The following is an 18,985-nucleotide window of genomic DNA, read 5'->3' as shown; positions in this document are numbered from 1 at the left end:
TGACACTCAGAAAAATTTGCACCTGGACATGTCAAATATCAAATTTCAGTCAAAATGGCAAAATGTGAGAAAGCTGTAAGCAACTAAAAATGATCTTTTATAATTAAAACATTTAGGTATCCTCAACTATAGATGTCACTACTTTCACTGCCTATAAGCAGCTGCTTATAACTCCTAAGAATGCAAAAGCACAGAATTACTTTGAAATATTATGAACATGGCAAAATAACTTTTTTGTAATACAAAGTTCCAGAGAAACCAATTGGACAAGTGTACCATTAATGTCAAAAGATCTTTGCAGAGTGGAGCACATAGGGAATTAATGACAAAACCAGTTGTAGAATAATGATTTATGCTTATATATCTCATCTATGTACGAGATATAAATCAACACTAATTATCTTAAGAAAAGTACAGTTGAAATCAAAGGCATTCCTTTCGACAGGACATCATCAAACAAAAAGTAGGTAACTATTCTTATTATAAAATATTACTTCTGCCATCAGAAATAGTTACCTTACCCTAAAATTAAATACTAATGAGCCAATTTTTATATTTGCACTAAGATAAGGACTTATTAATATCAATATAGAAAGGGTTAATGAGCCAATTTAACATAGCATTGTAACATATGACTACTTCCACAACCTAAAATATTGCACCTAACATACTGTTAGGGAGAAAATGTGAGGCTATTGATTTACAGATAACAATATAAAACAGTTACGGAATAACACTGCAGACACCTCTAGATGCTACAGCAAAACTAGATAACTTTTCAATCTCTGCATCAAAGTACTTGCAGTTCCCATTTTAAGGAAGGCAGAATAACTACCATCAGCATAAAGCTAGTCTATATCACAATACTATATCAAGGATATATAAAAAATAAAAAGACAGTGCAATATTGATTTAAAGCTTGAGCAGCTGGAAAGCAGAAGAGGAAAAAAATCAGGAAATCCTGAAAAACGTTTACTATTTATGCCGCAGTTCACTACAATCCAAAAACTGTTGTGTGAATGGTATCTCTTTTGGTGAAAAAAAAATTATATTTAAGATTTTGCAACAGGGGTAGCAACTTCCAAGACATGATCCAAATTGATGTGATTTGAAGTTTACACATTTAAAGTGAGATATATGCCCATTAAAAATATTATGATAAGCACAACACTGAACAGCAAATGTTTTTATTAAATACATGCATGCACTCCCCTGATTTCCCCCACTCTAACCTACGTTAGTAGCCCTGATTGAGCTAGAGCTCTACCTGAAACTACTAAAAATTATTTGATACCACCTGCTTAATCACATGATTCTTTTTTAAAACAGCAAAAGAACTGAAACTTTGCATGTCTTGTTAAAGCTCTGAGAAATGTAAAGATACATAGCTACAAATACTCATTTACATTTGTTTATAATGCAAACACCGACAGATCCTCAACTAATGCAGTTTTATCAGACCCAAAGATAAGCTAGTATAACGTCCCTGGGCAAGAGAATAGCTAATTACAAAAATATGCCCAGATTTCAAATTTCTCTTTTATTCTACAAATGTTAGTGAAATGTCAATTTCTAACTCAAGTGTATTTGTAAAGAATTATGTATTTATTTAGATAACTGTTTACGAGATGCAAGATTTATTATGGGTCAAATGGAGCTCAGACTCCAAAACTCATCTGTACAGAGACATAAACTCAAATCTCAAGAAGTTTCTGAAATCCAGGGTATGGCTATTGCGGACACCAGAGAAAGCACTCTCAAGCTATCAATACTGTCAACCCCATGTATACAAATACCATGAGTCAGGCCCCCTAAAGCCTGAGATTGGCTTCAAGTGTACATGATTTTAAAAATATATATAAAATTTGGGTTCTTTTTATTCTAATATTGAGCCTTTAAGATTCAGGTTTGACCAACACATGCAGGTGAATGAATAAAAGACATATGGGGTGGATTTAAACCACAACTTTCTCAATTTTACACTGGGTAGGGATGCAATGTGCCCAACTGCTTTTCTCATGAACCAGGCACTGGGTCCAGCACAGGTCACTGGGCTCCATTCACACCATAATTCAGGGTAGACCCTCCTCGGACTACCCCATGGACTCAGCTCACTAGTGAAACTTCTCTCTTTTCATCCTCTTGCAGTGTTGTGGGGTCGTAGAAGCCAGCTAGGCAGGGAGAACCTCAGTTCACAAAGACTTCAAGTCTCCCCTCTCATATAATCGCAAGTTTCACCAGCTAAAACCGCAGGTCTCACTAACCACTGACAGCTGGCCCTTTTAGCCTTTATCTGCACTGGATATTGGCTGCAAGTTGCAATGCGCTAACTGTTTAACCTCCCTTACTCGAAACATTCAAATCTTATTGCTTTCAACCCCATTGAAACTCTATGATGTTGTGAAGAAGGCAAACAAAACAAACCAGTTGCCAGTTTGGCTCAATGGGAAAAATTCCTTCCTGATCCAAAACAGACATCAGTCAGATCCACAGCATCATAAAAAACACAGGTCCTATGCTACAACTAATGGGATGAAGGGTGGGGCAACTAACCAAAACAAGGGGCTTTTGAAAATCTTGGGTAAATTTAAACAGGTGAGGATTAGGATATTGGGGGAGGTAGAAGACATCCAGGAGCCAATCAGCTGGACTCATCCTCCTGCCCCAGCCAAAGGAGAAACAGAGGACTGAGGGAGGTACGGGGGTGGCAGCCACCATCATGCTCTGGATTTATCTCTTGCCACTGACCCCATGTCTTATGTTCTTTTCAAAAATCTTCTCCTCTGTGAATGCAGTGAGGGTGTATTTCAAACTTTCCTCTGCAAACATGAGTGCTAGAAACTTTTTTTTCCAAATGGAAACAAATTCCTATATCAACACATGACGCTAGCAACTGGGGGCTTTCAGAAAAAATATCAAATATCATGGCAACTGGCAACACTGTTCCTTCCCCTTCTATCACCTCCTGAGCTCTGTTTAGCTATGAACCCTTCTGTTCCGAACGGTGAATGCCATGAGAACTCCCCATCCACATGACTGCACAGATAGCCTGGCTGACATTATGGCCACCCTCCCCACCTAACCCCATATTCGCTCAATATCTCTTTCCTGCTTGCCCTTGCTCCTGAGGCAGACTTACTCTCCAGTGACCTGTATAAAAGAAATTCTTTTAAATTATATTCAATTTAATATCTGGGATTAACCAGAGTGTCAGAGCAATGGTCTAATGTCAGGGCGGCCATGTTGGTTGTGAACATGTTTTTGGTGAGTTCTGAGGGCAGTAGCTTGAGTGACGATTTCATAATAGCCAGAATAGATTTGCAAAATCGCCGTTGGTCTATTGAGATAACTGTACAGTGATCATGCAAATCCCCATGCGCTGAACGACGAAGGGTCATTAGAAATTGTCATACACTATGGTTAAAAATAACCATACCATCTTTATTCAGACAAAAGCCTTAGCCAGCACACAAAGCACAACAGAACTGACAAGTAAGTATAGCTGTTGTGGGTCAGGAACTACTCTGAGTTCTGAGTGGATGGAACAACTCCATTTTAGTTCAGCAGTTTAATAAATAAGGTTATGCTGCAGTTAATCTTCATAACTAGTCCCTAACAAAACCAGAATATCTGTGAAGACATACAGCCACCCCTTTAAAGTGACACTTATCAAATAAATTTCAGTTTTAATAAGATATAGTGTAACGGGCCAGATTTCAAGTTAAGTTAAAAGTAGTTTCAGATTTGACATCAGCCACAATCCTTCTACCAATTTCTGTTTTCCTTTTTAAAACAATATTTCTCTTTTGTTGCAAGAGTAAAATTGAACAGAGAAAAAAAAATTTCTTTGTTTTACGTTTCAATAATTGTAGACAATTTTCAGATAGAAGGGTAATTTTAAATTGACTGAGTTACTTAATCAAATAATATATAATTAGTCCCTATTAGATTTGAAAAGGGGAAAAATCAAATTATAAACATCACAGAACTTCTACAAAGTATGAAAGTATGCCATGAATATAAAACAATTCCTGCAATCTCAAAATGCAGCAGGCTGGAAGGAACAACACAACATTACATGATCCTAAGCTTGACTCGTTCCATGATCCCTAGACTTTAACATCTCCATTTGACTGCAGCTTTTTAAACTGATTTTAAAAGCCAACACAAAAGAAAAAAGATTAGTAAAGCAGAATTAATTTCCCTAACAGCATACTGGCTGAAGCAGGAAGGTGAGAACACACTTCAATAGTTTATTGGTTCAGGTCATCCAAAATAATTTCACAGTGAATTCTGCCTCCACCTATGAAAAATCAGCTCTGGATACCTACTTTCTCACCAGTACAGGAACAATCTTTCCTCTTTCTAATCTACAACCTCTAGTAAAAGTAACAAAGTCAAATATTCCACCTCCATATGAATATTCAAAAGATTTGAAAACTGGAAACATACAGTATTTGAGTAGTACACAGAATCCTGTACCTGCAGGATAATGGAGAGAGGAGAACCACATATGGAAACTTAAGTTAATGTTACATCAAATATTCAGCTCTATTTAAGACTGAATACTTATTTAGAAAAGCTGCCACTAATCCTTTGGTTCCTATATTAAAAAAACAAAACCAATTAAAGTCACTATTTTAAGTGGTTTTAAAAGGTGGGCTTTCATGAGAGAAATGGATTTTTAAAAAATATGATGCAAGTGCAACATTTATTACAAACATCCTAATCTAGCAAAGGATTTTTTAAGAACATGTAAATTGGTTTTACATAAAATATTTTATTTCTGTATTTACAGATGTTTGAAATTCTTCTATATGTTTTCTGTCATGCTAATTAGGAAACAACTATACCAACTGAAATATTTTATTTACTGTGTCATTGTGGTAGAGGGGGTTTAGAGAGAAAATTGGAACTAACATGAACATACCTTATTTCCACTACTTGTTTCCTGATCTTGTCAAAGCTTCATTTGATTATATACAAACTATTTCTCTGCTAAACTGAGTTATCCCACATCAAGATTTTAAGCAAATAAATAAGTATAAAAAATGCAGAGATTATAAATTAAAGCAGACAAATCTGTATCTAAACTCATGCCTGCAAAGAGCATTCTATCAATATAGTGAAATGCTAATCTCCTAATTAACAACCTAATTAGGTAATTATGGCTTTGCAGAGGGATGCCTAAATGAAATATGACAACATGGTCACCTCTTTATATGGCACCTGTGGGCCTTTTCAGCTGTCACTGCAAAGAGTGTAATATCAATTTGAACAGATGACAAAGTGTTGTCATTTTTCATTCTGATATTGTACTGAATGGTTTGGATAGAAGCAGTTTACAAAAGTGGCATCTTGCCGGATTTTTGCCTAATCTAAATACGTTAAAACACTTTGCTTAATTTTTAACATCCATGATTATGCTCAATTTTTTTATATTGGCTACTACAGAAGCATAACAGAGCACATACTCCACATGCACAAAGTTATCTAATCATACTGCGCTGGCCATATAAGATGTACCATAGCCTTAAAATACATGCTCATTAGGGTTGACAACAACAGCGAAAACCTAGAGTACATTAGTTCATTTTGGCATTTAAAAAGACACTTTATATTTTTAAATTAGAGCACCTTTAAAATAGTATGTTCCAATTTTGTTTTTTAAATTCCCTTTAAAAAATTGCTACTTCTCTTAACCATCAACAGTTTTTTGCAGAGCTTGAGGAAGGGGGGGTATTCAGCATCAAGAAGACAATGAAACTGACTATACTTGTCCATTTAAGAGCATTTCATGTAAACTGATTTTTCCTTTATCATCCTTCAATTACAGTAAGATGAGGGGTTACTTGTAGCAGCAAGCACAACATAGTCAGATGGAGCTGTTGTTGTTAAAGGATAGTTTCAACTTGAAAAACAATATTTGGAGATCCTCCAGACAGATATGCAAAATGCTTTACAGACATTAACTAAGCCTCAGTGTTCCTGAGATGAATGTAGTATTATTATATCTGTTTACAAAGGGGAAACTGAGGCACAAAAAGATGATGCGACTAGCCTAACAGCAAATCAGCAGTCAAAAAAAAAAAAAGAATAGGAGCCAGGAGTCCTGACTTCTACTCCCCAACCAGAACACAAGGCTAACTCATGATAGCTGACAATCATGATTTAAAAACATAAACACCTTTTTATTTAAATCATGTTGTAAATTAAATTTTTTATTTACATGTTGCTTCTTACTTTCTTCCTAATGAATAGTCTTGAACTACCAGTGAATATTTTGTATTTGTTTCTTTAATTTCCAAATTGTTAGCAGAATTTCAGATTTTACATGCAGATTAATTCTACTAACAAGTTTCACACTTAAAATGCTGATCTGTACTGAAAGAGAAGTCCAAGGCCCCCCAACAACAACCCAACTATGACAACACCATAAACTCAAACAGAATTGATAAGCACAGAGACTCTGTTATGTCTGCAGCCGCCACCACCTTCCATTGTGGAGGCCTTGGGCATTGGTAAACCCCAGTCCTTTCTGTTCTCTGCTTGAGGCACATAGTGGTTTAGTCTTCTCAAGACTGTAATATTGTAGTCTAATCTATGTTATTGGGCTCAATTCAGGGGTAACTGAGTGGGGATTAGTGGGCCTCTGTTGTGCAGGAGGTCAGACTAGATGATCTGGTGGCCCTTTCCGGTCTTAAAACTCTAAATTAAAAACCCTTGACTGGTTTGTGCCAACTGACTCAGGCTTGCGTGCTCAGGCTAAGGGATTGTTAATGACGGTGTAGATGTTTGGGTTCAGGATGAGGTGATGTGGGAGGGTATTTATGTTACCAACACCATCACTTGTATACATTTACATAATACACGCTTCATTCTTTAACATACACTTGACAAAATAGGGAGAATCCAGAATAACACATTTTTCTCTCTCTGTACACTACTGAAAAAAGATAAAATTAGATCTAAAAAAAGTTTAGATCTTCATCAAAGTTCTTTGAGGAATTGTCAAGGGACTCGATTTGCAGACTATTATTTGCATTTTTCCTAAACAAGCGTCACTAGTCCTTGACAATGACCTGAAATTGGATTAACCTGACTGGGGCCCCTTCTAAAGATCTGACTGAAGAATCAGGACCTCTCTCTCTCATCTGTCTAGGCTCCTTTCTAATTAAACTAATGAGACAAGAAATTTTATTGGCAGGATCACATTAAAGACTGTTTACCAATTTTTCTTTGGTAGAGATATTTACTTGCAGATATAAGGTTTCATTTGGAATATTTAACTGGTTTTCAACCACAAAATAACTGCTCCCTATCAGGCTCCCTATTATGGCTAAGTCCCTGTCACTCATTTCAATATTAAAAAAAATGTGATCCTAGAAAACTGAGAGGGTCATTACCTTTAAAATGTGTTTTAGATGTATAATTCATTTTGTCTAGATCAACAGTAAAGCATATTCATAAATGTAGATTCCTATTACAAATACTGTAAATCTACCCATGAATAAAAACTAACTACACGACATATACTTAAAGGTAAACAGAAGATAAAATCCACTGTATGTAGGCAAGGTATATTACCAGAATTTAATCTCAACATTTTTCTACTACCACATCCAAATGTTGATTTCCTCTCCCTACCCCCACCCTCGCTTTAAAAAAAAGTTACATGCCAATCTCTCTCTCTGGTCTGAATCCCGTTTTCCTATATTATTTCTACTTCCAAAGCTAGAGCCGCTATCATTTAAAATTAAAACTTGAACATCCGCTCAGAATTTATTTTCTTCATTTTTATATTCCATAGTATTTACTTATAGAACAGGAGTTTGTTCCAAAAGCAAGTATTTTAGAAATCAACATATGTACCCCATTTATATTAAATAAAATTAAACTGAACAAATTTTGGACAAGAAAGACCATAACCATATTTTTCTCTCATCACAACAGGAATGGGGGTCCTTGGGCATCCTTTATGACTTGCTTGCATATTCACAAAGATAATGCCTATTGGAGAATTGCCCTTTGGGCTCTATATCAAATGTAACTGGACAGATTATTATTACTTGTTTCACTGTAGCTGAATATTTATTTTCTTCCCCTTTTAATTTTCAAAGCTTTCCAGCAGTCTCTTTTTTCCCTACTTCTCCCTGGATTTCTTAAATACCGGCCCAAGGCTTCCGAAGGGTCAGTGCACAAAACATGTCTCAGTTTTTAAAAAATTGTGAACAAACTTTTGACAGGACTTCCTCTTAAAACACACTATGGAAACAAGTTATGGATGTGCTTCATAAGATTAATTCTGTAGTAAAAAAATTGAGCTTATGAACAACATTGCACAAAGCACAAAATGCCAACAGAAGCATGCCTCAGACCAGCAGAGAGAGATATTAGCCAATATGGAGGATTTTTCAGCATATTCCTTGTTTTGAGAAAACTTCCCAGTAGACACACTGAGGAAATATTAAAATGCAGAATATAAAAGGCCTGGCTTAGCTTCACTTTGGATACATGGACTACATAGACCAGAGAGATTGAAAGAACTGGTGTTAGTAAAATGTATCACAGCAAGCTTACTGCCATTATAAAAAGGTGATAATAGGCATGAGCAGATATGGGGGGAGGCTGTGAAGACTTTTTGCTTTTCTGCACTGAATAGTGTTGATTTTTTAAAAAACTTGTTTCAGTTAATTAAGGCATCAAGAGCCTTTGGCATTTGGTTTGTTCTGACACCCCAGAATTTCTGGTTTTGAAAAGATTGTCAGAAGGATGTTTGTTATTTTCAATAAAACAAACAATTATAAAGGTCATTCACACTCCTACATAAACAAATGCTGAGAGAACTGAACTATCAAAAGTGAAACCTAGAGCAGATAGTCCAAACAGCTGAAATAAACAAATAAACAGATTGTGTATGGCTAAGAGAAGCAGTGATGCAAAGCAACCAAGGACTGGTCTATGCACCAACTGAAATAACTAAACTGGTTGTATTCTCACCTTTTGTTATTTCAGAGCAAATTTGTGTGTAGACCGTTATTTTGGACTACATCAAAAGAGAACACTCTCAATCCGAAAGAAGTGTCAACACAGATTTGCACTAAAATAATGGAAGGTTTTAACTACAACCAATTTAGTTATTTTAGTTCCAGTCTGTGTATAGACAGGATCTAAGTTAAAGGTAGGCTAAACTGATAATAGTCTACTTGACAACTGTTTAAAAACTAGACCATGTGATGAACCATTTGGGGCATCCACTATGTTCTTCCTAGTCTAGATGATAACCAGGGATATGAGTTTAACAACATTCATGTCAAATGTTACCACTCCCTCTTCCACACTGGAATTGCTGCCATATATGAGCACTCCACTTGGCTGGCACCCTTCTCATGTGTGTCAGAAAATGAGGCAATGAACTAGCAAATAAGGCAGAGTGGGATCACTTTAAACGCTCACCCTGCAAGCACCCTCTACAATCAGAGCTGCATCTTGGAGACTGGGGATCCAAACCAAAGAAGCTTCCACAGCAGGAAAGTAATAATGTTAATATGAGATGTAATAACAAGACAGAGAAATGTAAGTTACTGTATTATCCCAGGACATCAGGTCCATTGTATTGAGTTTCCCACAAGCGTCTGAACCAAAATTTCTCAACAGTATCTCAAGTTCTATATTGTGCCTGAGTCCAGGCCTTTTGCCACATTGCCCCACAAGTTTTTCATCAAGATCATCACAAGTGTCCCCCTTCCAAATCACTTCTAAGAAGTCCACTTGATCTACACTGTTTACCCCAAATATAGCTTCTTATCCATTATCTCTATACTTATTTGTGAAGTTACAATGAAGTCCTTGTGAAAAGATTAGTGCATTTTAAGTCTATTTTACACACCCTAAAAGGCCACATACATGAAGTTCTCTATATAAACAGTACTAATTTGTATAGGCACAGGACTCAGATATAGTCACATAAGTCTCTCAAATATCATAAAGTTAGTATAATCGTTTCCTGTAGCCCATGAATTTAGCAGAGATTTAAATGAACGATTATACGGAAGAATTTTACTAATTCACACACATGAAGGGAAGACCCATTGTCAATTATAGAATTTTGTGAATTAGCAAGAGCATATGCACTAAAACCACACTGATGTATCATTAGTTCTACTTGGTTCATTCATGTTCAGTTATGGCTCAATTTTAATTATACATCGGACTCAGTACAATATTTGTCAATGTTTTGCATTGTACTGTGAAGACAATGAAGTCGGAAATGTGGCAATGTACAATCCCCTCTTCTAACAAAGCTCTAGTGAGAGACAAGGAGAAATAGAAGGTTTGTACCAACTGTAGGGTTCTATTTATTGCATTTCTTTTTCTGCCTGCAAGGAGATGTGGAATGCCCTTACCAAAGGAGCATTATATGGACTAGTCGGAGCAGGAGAGAGGGGTGGGCTAGGAGTCAGGACTCCGGGGCTCAGCCCAGCCCTAGGAAGAAGCTGGTGTCTGATTTTTGAGGGAAGAAGTGCTGGGAGCGAGGACTCCGGATTCTAGGTTTCAAGCTTTCCAGCTGGAGTCCAGCTCTTCGACGGGGGGAGGGGGGCAGGGGGAGACGGAAGCTAGGATTCCGGACTCATGGGTTCTGCCCTCATCCCCAGGAGAGGAGCGGGGCCTAGGGGCGGCGAAAGAGGCACTGCCCAGCTTGTCCCAAGACCCGGCAGGCGGCGGCGAGCCGCAGCCCCCGGAGCTCGGGCAGTGGGACGCGGCCTGCCCCACCACCGAACCGAGCTCATCCCGACCCGCAGACGCTGGGGCTGCCAGCCTGAGCCCAGGGAGCGGGGCCAGCCAGGTTCGGGGGGGCGGGCGGCAGAGCTAGGACCCAGGACCCGGGACCCTTCCCCACTTACAGGCCGCCCGGGCGCTGCAACTCCTGTGGTGGGGGGGGGTAGGTCGCTCTTCCGCCCCCCGCCGGCGGGGCCGCTTCCGGGCCGGGGCCGCAGGAGACGCTACCGACACAGCAGGTAGCGGTAGCGACACGCCGCTAACCCGGAAACACAACCTCCTGCCGGAAGTGACGAAAGTGAAGAACGAAGAAGAAGGCCTATGTGTGCCGAATGCCGACGGGAGGGGGGAATGTTGCGCGTTCTGGGCATGCGCGCTGGGGGAGAGGGTGGGGAGCGGCGGTTGGTTGCGCCTAGCGCCGCGCGCTGATTGACGCAGCCGGCAGTTGTGGCTGCGGCCTGTGACGGGGCCGGGTCACGCCGGCCCGTGCTCCGGTAGCCGCTGAGCCAAGCCACCAGCCAGGCCCCTCGGCCTCTCTGCGGCTCCCGTCGCCGGCTGGTGCTGCCTTCTCGCCAAGGCCTCCCGCCTAGCCTGGGCTGGGAGCCCCGCGGCAGGGGCTGGGCGGCCTGTGACGCCCCGCGCGGGTCGGGTGCTGCCCAGTGACCGGTCCGCTCCTGAGGAGCTCGCGGCCGGTGTGGACGGAGGCTGGATCCCGGCTGCTCTCTGGACGGGGTTAGGAGGTTTCGGTGCCTGCTGCTGCAGCTGGCGCCGAGGGTTCACACGCCCAGCTCCCTGCCCAGCTGTGTCGGTGGGTGTGTAAATCCTGCCGGCTGACCAGCCGCACCTCTAGCTGCCTACATGCCTTTGTAAATGCCTCCCTCAGAGCGGGGCGAGCTCCACGGCCCGGAAAGAGAGAGACGTGCTCGAGAACACACGCGTGACTCTGACAGTCCCAGAATCCGTGACAGTGACACAGTGAATGAGAAGCTTTAGTGTAGCAAAGACCCACTAGTCACAGCCGAGACACGGTGTCCTTAGACAAAACAATCCTGCACTGGCCCTGGGTTTAGTGGAGTTTTTCAATACCTATCTATTTTAGGAATACAGGAACTGCCGTCCTGAACTGGACTGAGGTCCGTCTGGTTCAGACCTTGCCTCCGACAGTGGCCACGATCAGATACTTCAGGGGAAGATGTAAGAATCTTGCTAGGTCCTACAGAAAAACCCATCGTAATGGATAATTACTTCCCGTGTAAATTACATATGCACCGTGTGGTTCTGAATGCACTTTATTCATTTTCTGTTTTCCCTGTCACGATAAAAGAGTTTACTCAGGACATATCTTTGTTGGTCCTTTCTTACTTCCTGTCACCCATTAATCTCGGGTTACTATGGCAAACCTTGTAAAAGAGGATTGTTTTGCAATGTGTACGTGTCCTGAACATGGTCAGAGTCTCTAGAGGAGATCAGGCCAATCCAAACTCATTTACACCTTACAGTCTCTGGCTTGCATGTGCTTCATGATGAGCTTTGTGGGGTCTGTTGCGTCAGAGAAGTGCAGATGCCGGAGCTCCTTGTCTACCCTAGAAAGGGTTTGCTGGAATAGCAAGTGAAGACACAACTTACACGGCCAAAAGATTTATTTTGCTGGTGTGCGGCGGAGCCGGAGCTCCCCGTCGGCACGGCGGCGGCGGGGACAGAGACAAGAAAGGAGCCCTGTACTGCGGCTCAACTGTTGCCATGGTAACAGAGGGGGCGGGAGGACACCAGCGGCCTTCGCCCCCGGCCACGTGACTGTTCGAACACGCCAATCCCAAGTTTCTCAGGGAAGGGGCAGAGCTCGTGCGCACGGCAGATTGGGCCACGCCCCGCGCGTTTTGATTGGCAGTCTTCTCTCTCAGTCCCGTCCCCGTACGGCTCTGATTGGTCAGCGAATTGGTCGCTTCTTGCAGAGGCCCCACCCCCCAATGCTCGGAGAGGCTCGGGCCCCGCTGGCCACGACCGCTTGAGCGGCGGAGTGACTCCGCGGAGAAGCGTTCCTCGGACCTGCCGCGCGGGAGACCAGGGACCTGATGCTGGGACGGGGCCACGCCTTGGGGCGTGGCCTAAAGGGGCGTGGCCCGCCTCCTGGCTACGACAAGGCGGGGCGTTTGGAGGGGCGTGGCGAGGCCTGGGTGGGATTTACCTCGGCGGAGGCGAGGCCCTGAGGGGAGAGTGGGAGGGGTGGGGGAGGAGGCGAGGACACTAGGGACCGTACGTGTGGGGCAGGTAAGGATGGTCAGTGTGGAGGGCAGGGGAGGTGACAGGACACTAGGGGAGGGGTGGGAGGGATGGTCTGTGTGGGGGAGGGCTGGGGAGGTGACAGGACACCGGGGGAAGGGTGGGAGGGATGGTCTGTGTGGGGGAGGGCAGGGGAGGTGACAGGACACTGGGGGAGGGGTGGGAGGGATGGTCAGTGTGGGGGAGGGCTGGGGAGGTGACAGGATGGGGAGGGGTCAGAGGAATGGTCAGTGTGGGGGAGGGCTGGGGAGGTGACAGGACACGGGGAGGGGTAGTCAATGTGGGGGAGGGCAGAGGAGGTGACAGGAGACCAGGGGAGGGGTGGGAGGGATGGTCAGTGTGGGGGAGGGCTGGGGAGGTGACAGGACACGGGGAGGGGTGGGAGGGATGGTCTGCGTGGGGGAGGGCTGGGGAGGTGACAGGACACCGGGGGAAGGGTGGGAGGGATGGTATGTGTGGGGGAGGGCAGGGGAGGTGACAGGACACTAGGGGAGGGGTGGGAGGGATGGTCTGTGTGGGGGAGGGCTGGGGAGGTGACAGGACACCGGGGGAAGGGTGGGAGGGATGGTCTGTGTGGGGGAGGGCAGGGGAGGTGACAGGACACTAGGGGAGGGGTGGGAGGGCTGGTCAGTGTGGGGGAGGGCTGGGGAGGTGACAGGACACCGGGGGAAGGGTGGGAGGGATGGTCTGTGTGGGGGAGGGCAGGGGAGGTGACAGGACAGTGGGGGAGGGGTGGGAGGGATGGTCAGTGTGGGGGAGGGCTGGGGAGGTGACAGGACACGGGGAGGGGTGGTCAATGTGGGGGAGGGCAGAGGAGGTGACAGGAGACCAGGGGAGGGGTGGGAGGGATGGTCAGTGTGGGGGAGGGCTGGGGAGGTGACAGGACACGGGGAGGGGTGGGAGGGATGGTCTGGGGGGGAGGGCTGGGGAGGTGACAGGACACGGGGAAGGGTTGGAAGGATGGTCTGTTTGGGGGAGGGCTGGGGAGATGACAGGACACTGGGGGAGGGGTGGGAGGGATGGTCTGTGTGGGGGAGGGCTGGGGAGGTGACAGGACACTAGGGGAGGGGTGGGAGGGATGGTCAGTGTGGGGGAGGGAAAGGGAGACAGGAGACCAGGGGAGGGGTGGGAGAGCTGGTCAGTGTGGGGGAGGGCTGGGGAGGTGACAGGACACTGGGGGAGGGGTGGGAGGGATGGTCTGTGTGGGGGAGGGCTGGGGCAATGACAGGACACTGGGGAGGGGTGGGAGGGATGGTCAGTGTGGGGGAGGGCTGGGGAGGTGACAGGAGACCAGGGGAGGGGTGGGAGGGATGGTCAGTGTGGGGAGGGCTGGGGCGGTGACAGGACACCGGGGGAGGGGGTGGGAGGGGTGGTCAGTGTGGGGGAGGGCTGGGGAGGTGACAGGACACTGGGGGAGGGGTGGGAGGGATGGTCTGTGTGGGGGGGGGGGCTGGGGCGGTGACAGGATGGGGAGGGGTCAGAGGGGTGGTCAGTGTGGGGGAGGGCTGGGGCGGTGACAGGACACTGGGGGAGGGGTGGGAGGGATGGTCAGTGTGGGGGAGGGCTGGGGAGGTGACAGGACACTGGGGGAGGGGTGGGAGGGATGGTCAGTGTGGGGGAGGGCAGAGGAGATGACAGGAGACCAGGGGAGGGGTGGGAGGGATGGTCAGTGTGGGGGAGGGCTGGGGAGGTGACAGGACACGGGGAGGGGTGGGAGGGATGGTCTGTGTGGGGGAGGGCTGGGGAGGTGACAGGACACCGGGGGAAGGGTTGGAAGGATGGTCTGTGTGGGGGAGGGCTGGGGAGATGACAGGACACTAGGGGAGGGGTGGGAGGGATGGTCAGTGTGGGGGAGGGAAAGGGAGACAGGAGACCAGGGGAGGGGTGGGAGGGCTGGTCAGTGTGGGGGAGGGCTGGAGAGGTGACAGGACACTGGGGGAGGGGTGGGAGGGATGGTCTGTGTGGGGGAGGGCTGGGGCAATGACAGGACACTGGGGAGGGGTGGGAGGGATGGTCAGTGTGGGGGGGCTGGGGCGGTGACAGGATGGGGAGGGGTCAGAGGGGTGGTCAGTGTGGGGGAGGGCTGGGGCGGTGACAGGACACTGGGGGAGGGGTGGGGGAGATGTGGTGTGGGGAGTGAGTGAAGCAGAGATGGGGGACTGTGGGAGGAAGAAGTTAGCGGGGAGGGAGCAAAGGGGCGTGGTCTCCGCCAGGGTTCTCGGGTCCCCGTCTGTCAGGAGGAGCGGGGCGGCGAGGGGGCGTGGCTCCGGCTGCCTGCCCAGGTCTCTGAGGAGCAGCAGGGGGCGTGTCTCAGCCTAGCTCCCCGGTCTCTCTCAGAAGGGGAGGGGCAGGGGAGGGCAGGAGGCGTGGCTCTGCCTGGCTCCCACGTCCCCTCGCTCGCGCTCTCTCTCTGCCTGACTCTCCTCCTTCACAGGGTGACACGTCTGCAGGGTGAGTGAGTGGCATTGGCAGACTGTCAATCCCTCACCAAAGCGGCCATCAAACAACATAAAACACACACAGTCACTGGGCTGCTGGGCTCATAAATTCCAGCCGGCTGATATTTTTGCACATTGCTTTGCAGAGAGTGTGTAATTAATTTTTTTTACAGTTCTTTCCCCTTTATTTCCGCTCTTTTCTTTGCACAAGTTCAAACTTTTGATAGCTGCAATTTTACCCCCATTGTACAGACTTGGGATCATTTGTTATTATTTTTGGGGGAGGGCAATTAATTTTTTTCATCTGTGTTTGTGTTTTCTTGGGCTTTTTTTAATGTTGCAATTTGGGGATGGGGGTCTTTGCTTGGTTTGTTGTGGTTTTTGCTGTTTGCCACCCTCCTAACTTTTTAAGGATTTGAAAGCAAGTTGTGGGTTTTTTTTTAATTTTCTCTTTTTTTGCGAAGATTTTTTTTTTGGACAAGTGGAGGAAAGACATAAAAAGCAACAATAGAAATAAAAAGGAGAAGAGAGAAAGGAAAAAAGCTTTGGAGGAATATTGGAAGATTGTACTAGGGAGAGAAAACTGCAAAGAAAGCTTATCAACTCATTTATCCAAGCCACAAATATCATTATTATGATGAAAGAAGATTGTAACTAAAGAAGGGAGTGATTTACTGCATTGGAAAGAAGAGAGTGGAATAAACAACTGAGATTCGGTGAAATCCTAAATACTGATTTTTGTTTTTAATTTGCGAGAGCAAAATAACAACAAACAGGAACTGAAATTGACTACAGGAGCCAGAGATTTATTTGCATTTTATTTTCTAAGCACAAACCTCCTTTCTCTGATTGTGAGGCTCTTACTCTCTCCCTCTTTTTGCCGTTTCTCCTGCTACTGTCTCTGAAAGTGCATTGATTGGGCTGCGGTAGGAGGTATGGATGATCAGTCCAGGATGTTGCAGACTCTGGCCGGCGTGAACCTGGCTGGCCACTCGGTGCAGGGGGGGATGGCTCTGCCTCCTCCCCATGGACATGAAGGAGCAGACGGCGACGGCAGAAAGCAGGACATCGGAGACATCCTCCATCAGATCATGACCATCACTGACCAAAGCCTGGATGAGGCACAAGCAAAGTTGGTTTCGTCTAATTAAACCTTGTCTTTTTGTGTGTGTGTGGTTTTTGTTTCTCTCCCTCCTGCTCCTCTGCAGAGACCAAGAGTCTCACGATTAGAGCAACTTCTTAATACTGTAGAAGAAATTGCAAGCGGCAAAGGCAAAATCAAAGTTGCTATTAAGTATTTGTAAAATATAAATGTGATGCTTGTACCATTTTTTGTTTCATTTTATTTGGACCTATGCGTTGTGTGGAAGGCTTTTCCTCATATATATTCCCATTTTCATTTCCATGTCTTTAGACACTATCTGGTTGACACTCATTTAAAAATCACCATTCCTCAATATTTGTTCTTCGGGAGGCTTTGATTTCTTGTTAGGAAGTGTAACTTTCTTTCCTTCTCTCCTGCCCCTCAAGTGGTGGCAGATGAATTACAAAGCTGAAAACATATTGCTTCAGGGAGAAAACCCTCAGTGTTTGAAATCCCAGTCAATACAAAACAATGTAACTCTGGAAGTTCCCCCCTTTTAACAAATCAGTTCTAATGTAGAGGAATGGAAAGTAGTCGAGACAGGCTTTGATTTATACACCTAGTATAGCAGGGAATTTATATAAAACTAATTTGACTTAAACAGGTGAAAAGTAACCTTTTAAACATGGCTTTAAAATCAAACTTCTGCGAGTGTCACAAGTCCGCAAGTGGCAGGCATGCTGGGGCTACCTGGATCTTTACTTGTCATCTAGTCCCTGCTTTGGTGATAAATGAGAGAAGGCGTTTGAAACTTCCTTTTATTTGCTCCTCTTATCCCTGAATTTAAAGATCCTTACATTTCTTCTTAATGTTTGCTTCTTTGCACACAATATGATTATGTTGCCTGGTAGCCTACAGGGCTAATATAAACCTTCCCCCTCCCCCCGTAGCCAAAAGCTGTAGCCAAAGATTCCTTGTCATTTGTAATGAACTTTACTTCCTATTACTTTGCATGGAATATATGGACAGTAAAATGCAGAGACCCAGTTAAATCATTTTATTGTGAAAAGGCGCCATATCAAATAGCTTTTGCTAATACATTTGTTTTTCCTGTCTGTTTTGCAGAAAGCATGCACTGAACTGCCACAGAATGAAGCCTGCTCTGTTCAGTGTCCTGTGTGAAATCAAAGAGAAAACAGGTAAGAGACCAGGAGTAGCATGGCTTTAAACTGAACCCCAAATAGTAAACATTGCAATACTTCTCGAAGCTTAGATTCTGCGAGCCTGGAAGCTGCTTTAGGCACCGCAGCCATCTTTGATCATTGCCTCCTTGCTTGCTTTTGATCTTGGGGAGGAGGGGGAGAATGTAATAAATCTGGAGCAAATTTTACAATTCATAATCCCGATGTAAAATGAAATGTAGATGAAAATGATCGTGTCACCTTCCACGGAGTAAATTCCCCCTCTGGCTGCAATCAGGGAAGTAACACGAAGCAACCAGGCTCTCTCCCCCCTCTCCGCCTTGTTTGTATGTCAATTTCTTAAAGGAGCAATGTGAGATTGGAGAAGCCAATTGCGGAGTAGGGAGCAAGGGAACAGCCGCAACTTTATGTTTGACTCGGGCCACCTTATTGTTTATCTGTGCAATTAGCAGAATATATGTTATTGGACACATTCAGTTACCAGGTTCAAACTAGTATATTATATAGGAAATTATCTGTTTAAAAAATTGTCTTAAGAAATGCTAAAGGATATGTGTATAAATACGTACACACGTTTATGTACATACAGACATACATGGTTGTATATAATACAGTTATTTTTATGTACACATATTGTGAGGGTTATATATTCACATGAGTATTTCTGTCTGTGGATATTGCTATCCATATATCTATAGACAAAAAATTATAGCAAAAAACCTCCCTGAAATTTTCTAGAAAATGTATTTCAATAATATGGAATAAAAAAGGGTAAAAGCAAGTTAGTAGCATATACTTTTATATATTTACAGTAATTAAGATTTTGAAAACAGCATTTTAGGCAACTGTGTGGTGACAAAATGTAATACCCATTTAAAAAGTGTATTATTTAGAATTTTAGTTCCTGAGCTTGTTCTACACATTTAGGTAAAAGTGCATTAGGGGTTTATCCTAGACACACAATCTTTCTCTTGTAACAATAACACTTGCCATTTATATAGCACTTTTCATCTTCAAAGTGCGCTACAAACATAATCATATATGTGCTATACAAAAATTCTTTCTTCATATAGTACAGAACTTGTTAAAGGGATCAGTAAACTTTGTAAGCATCAACATGTCTACATATACCATTCTCTCTGAATGCATCATATTTTAAGAGAAAACACAACAAAAATGAAAATTCTGTGACACTGAGGACA

At 44.3% G+C, this 18,985-nt stretch overlaps 2 protein-coding genes across 8 annotated transcripts in view; one reads left to right on the top strand and one right to left on the bottom strand.

Annotated features, from left to right (window-relative positions):
* Positions 1 to 11,054, bottom strand: part of MAPKAP1 (MAPK associated protein 1) — a 139,551-nt gene extending 128,497 nt beyond the window's left edge. For all 6 annotated transcript variants that reach the window (XM_067541676.1, XM_067541679.1, XM_067541677.1 and 3 more), the window contains exon 1: positions 10,905 to 11,054. The gene's annotated coding sequence lies outside the window, so the exon portion shown is untranslated. The remainder of the gene's footprint in view (positions 1 to 10,904) is intronic.
* A 4,177-nt stretch (positions 11,055 to 15,231) lies between these two features.
* Positions 15,232 to 18,985, top strand: part of PBX3 (PBX homeobox 3) — a 151,681-nt gene continuing 147,927 nt past the window's right edge. For both annotated transcript variants that reach the window (XM_067541674.1, XM_067541673.1), the window contains exons 1-2: positions 15,232 to 16,629; positions 17,707 to 17,780. In XM_067541674.1, the coding sequence (XP_067397775.1) occupies positions 16,433 to 16,629; positions 17,707 to 17,780 (271 nt within the window). In that variant the 5' untranslated portion in view covers positions 15,232 to 16,432. The remainder of the gene's footprint in view (positions 16,630 to 17,706; positions 17,781 to 18,985) is intronic.

This window comes from Emydura macquarii, unplaced genomic scaffold, assembly GCF_026122565.2.
Source record: "Emydura macquarii macquarii isolate MOO-44397 ecotype Brisbane River unplaced genomic scaffold, CSIRO-AGI_Emac_v2 contig_691, whole genome shotgun sequence".
NCBI classification, from domain to species: Eukaryota; Metazoa; Chordata; order Testudines; family Chelidae; genus Emydura; species Emydura macquarii.
This window is presented reverse-complemented; position numbering and strand designations above follow the sequence as displayed.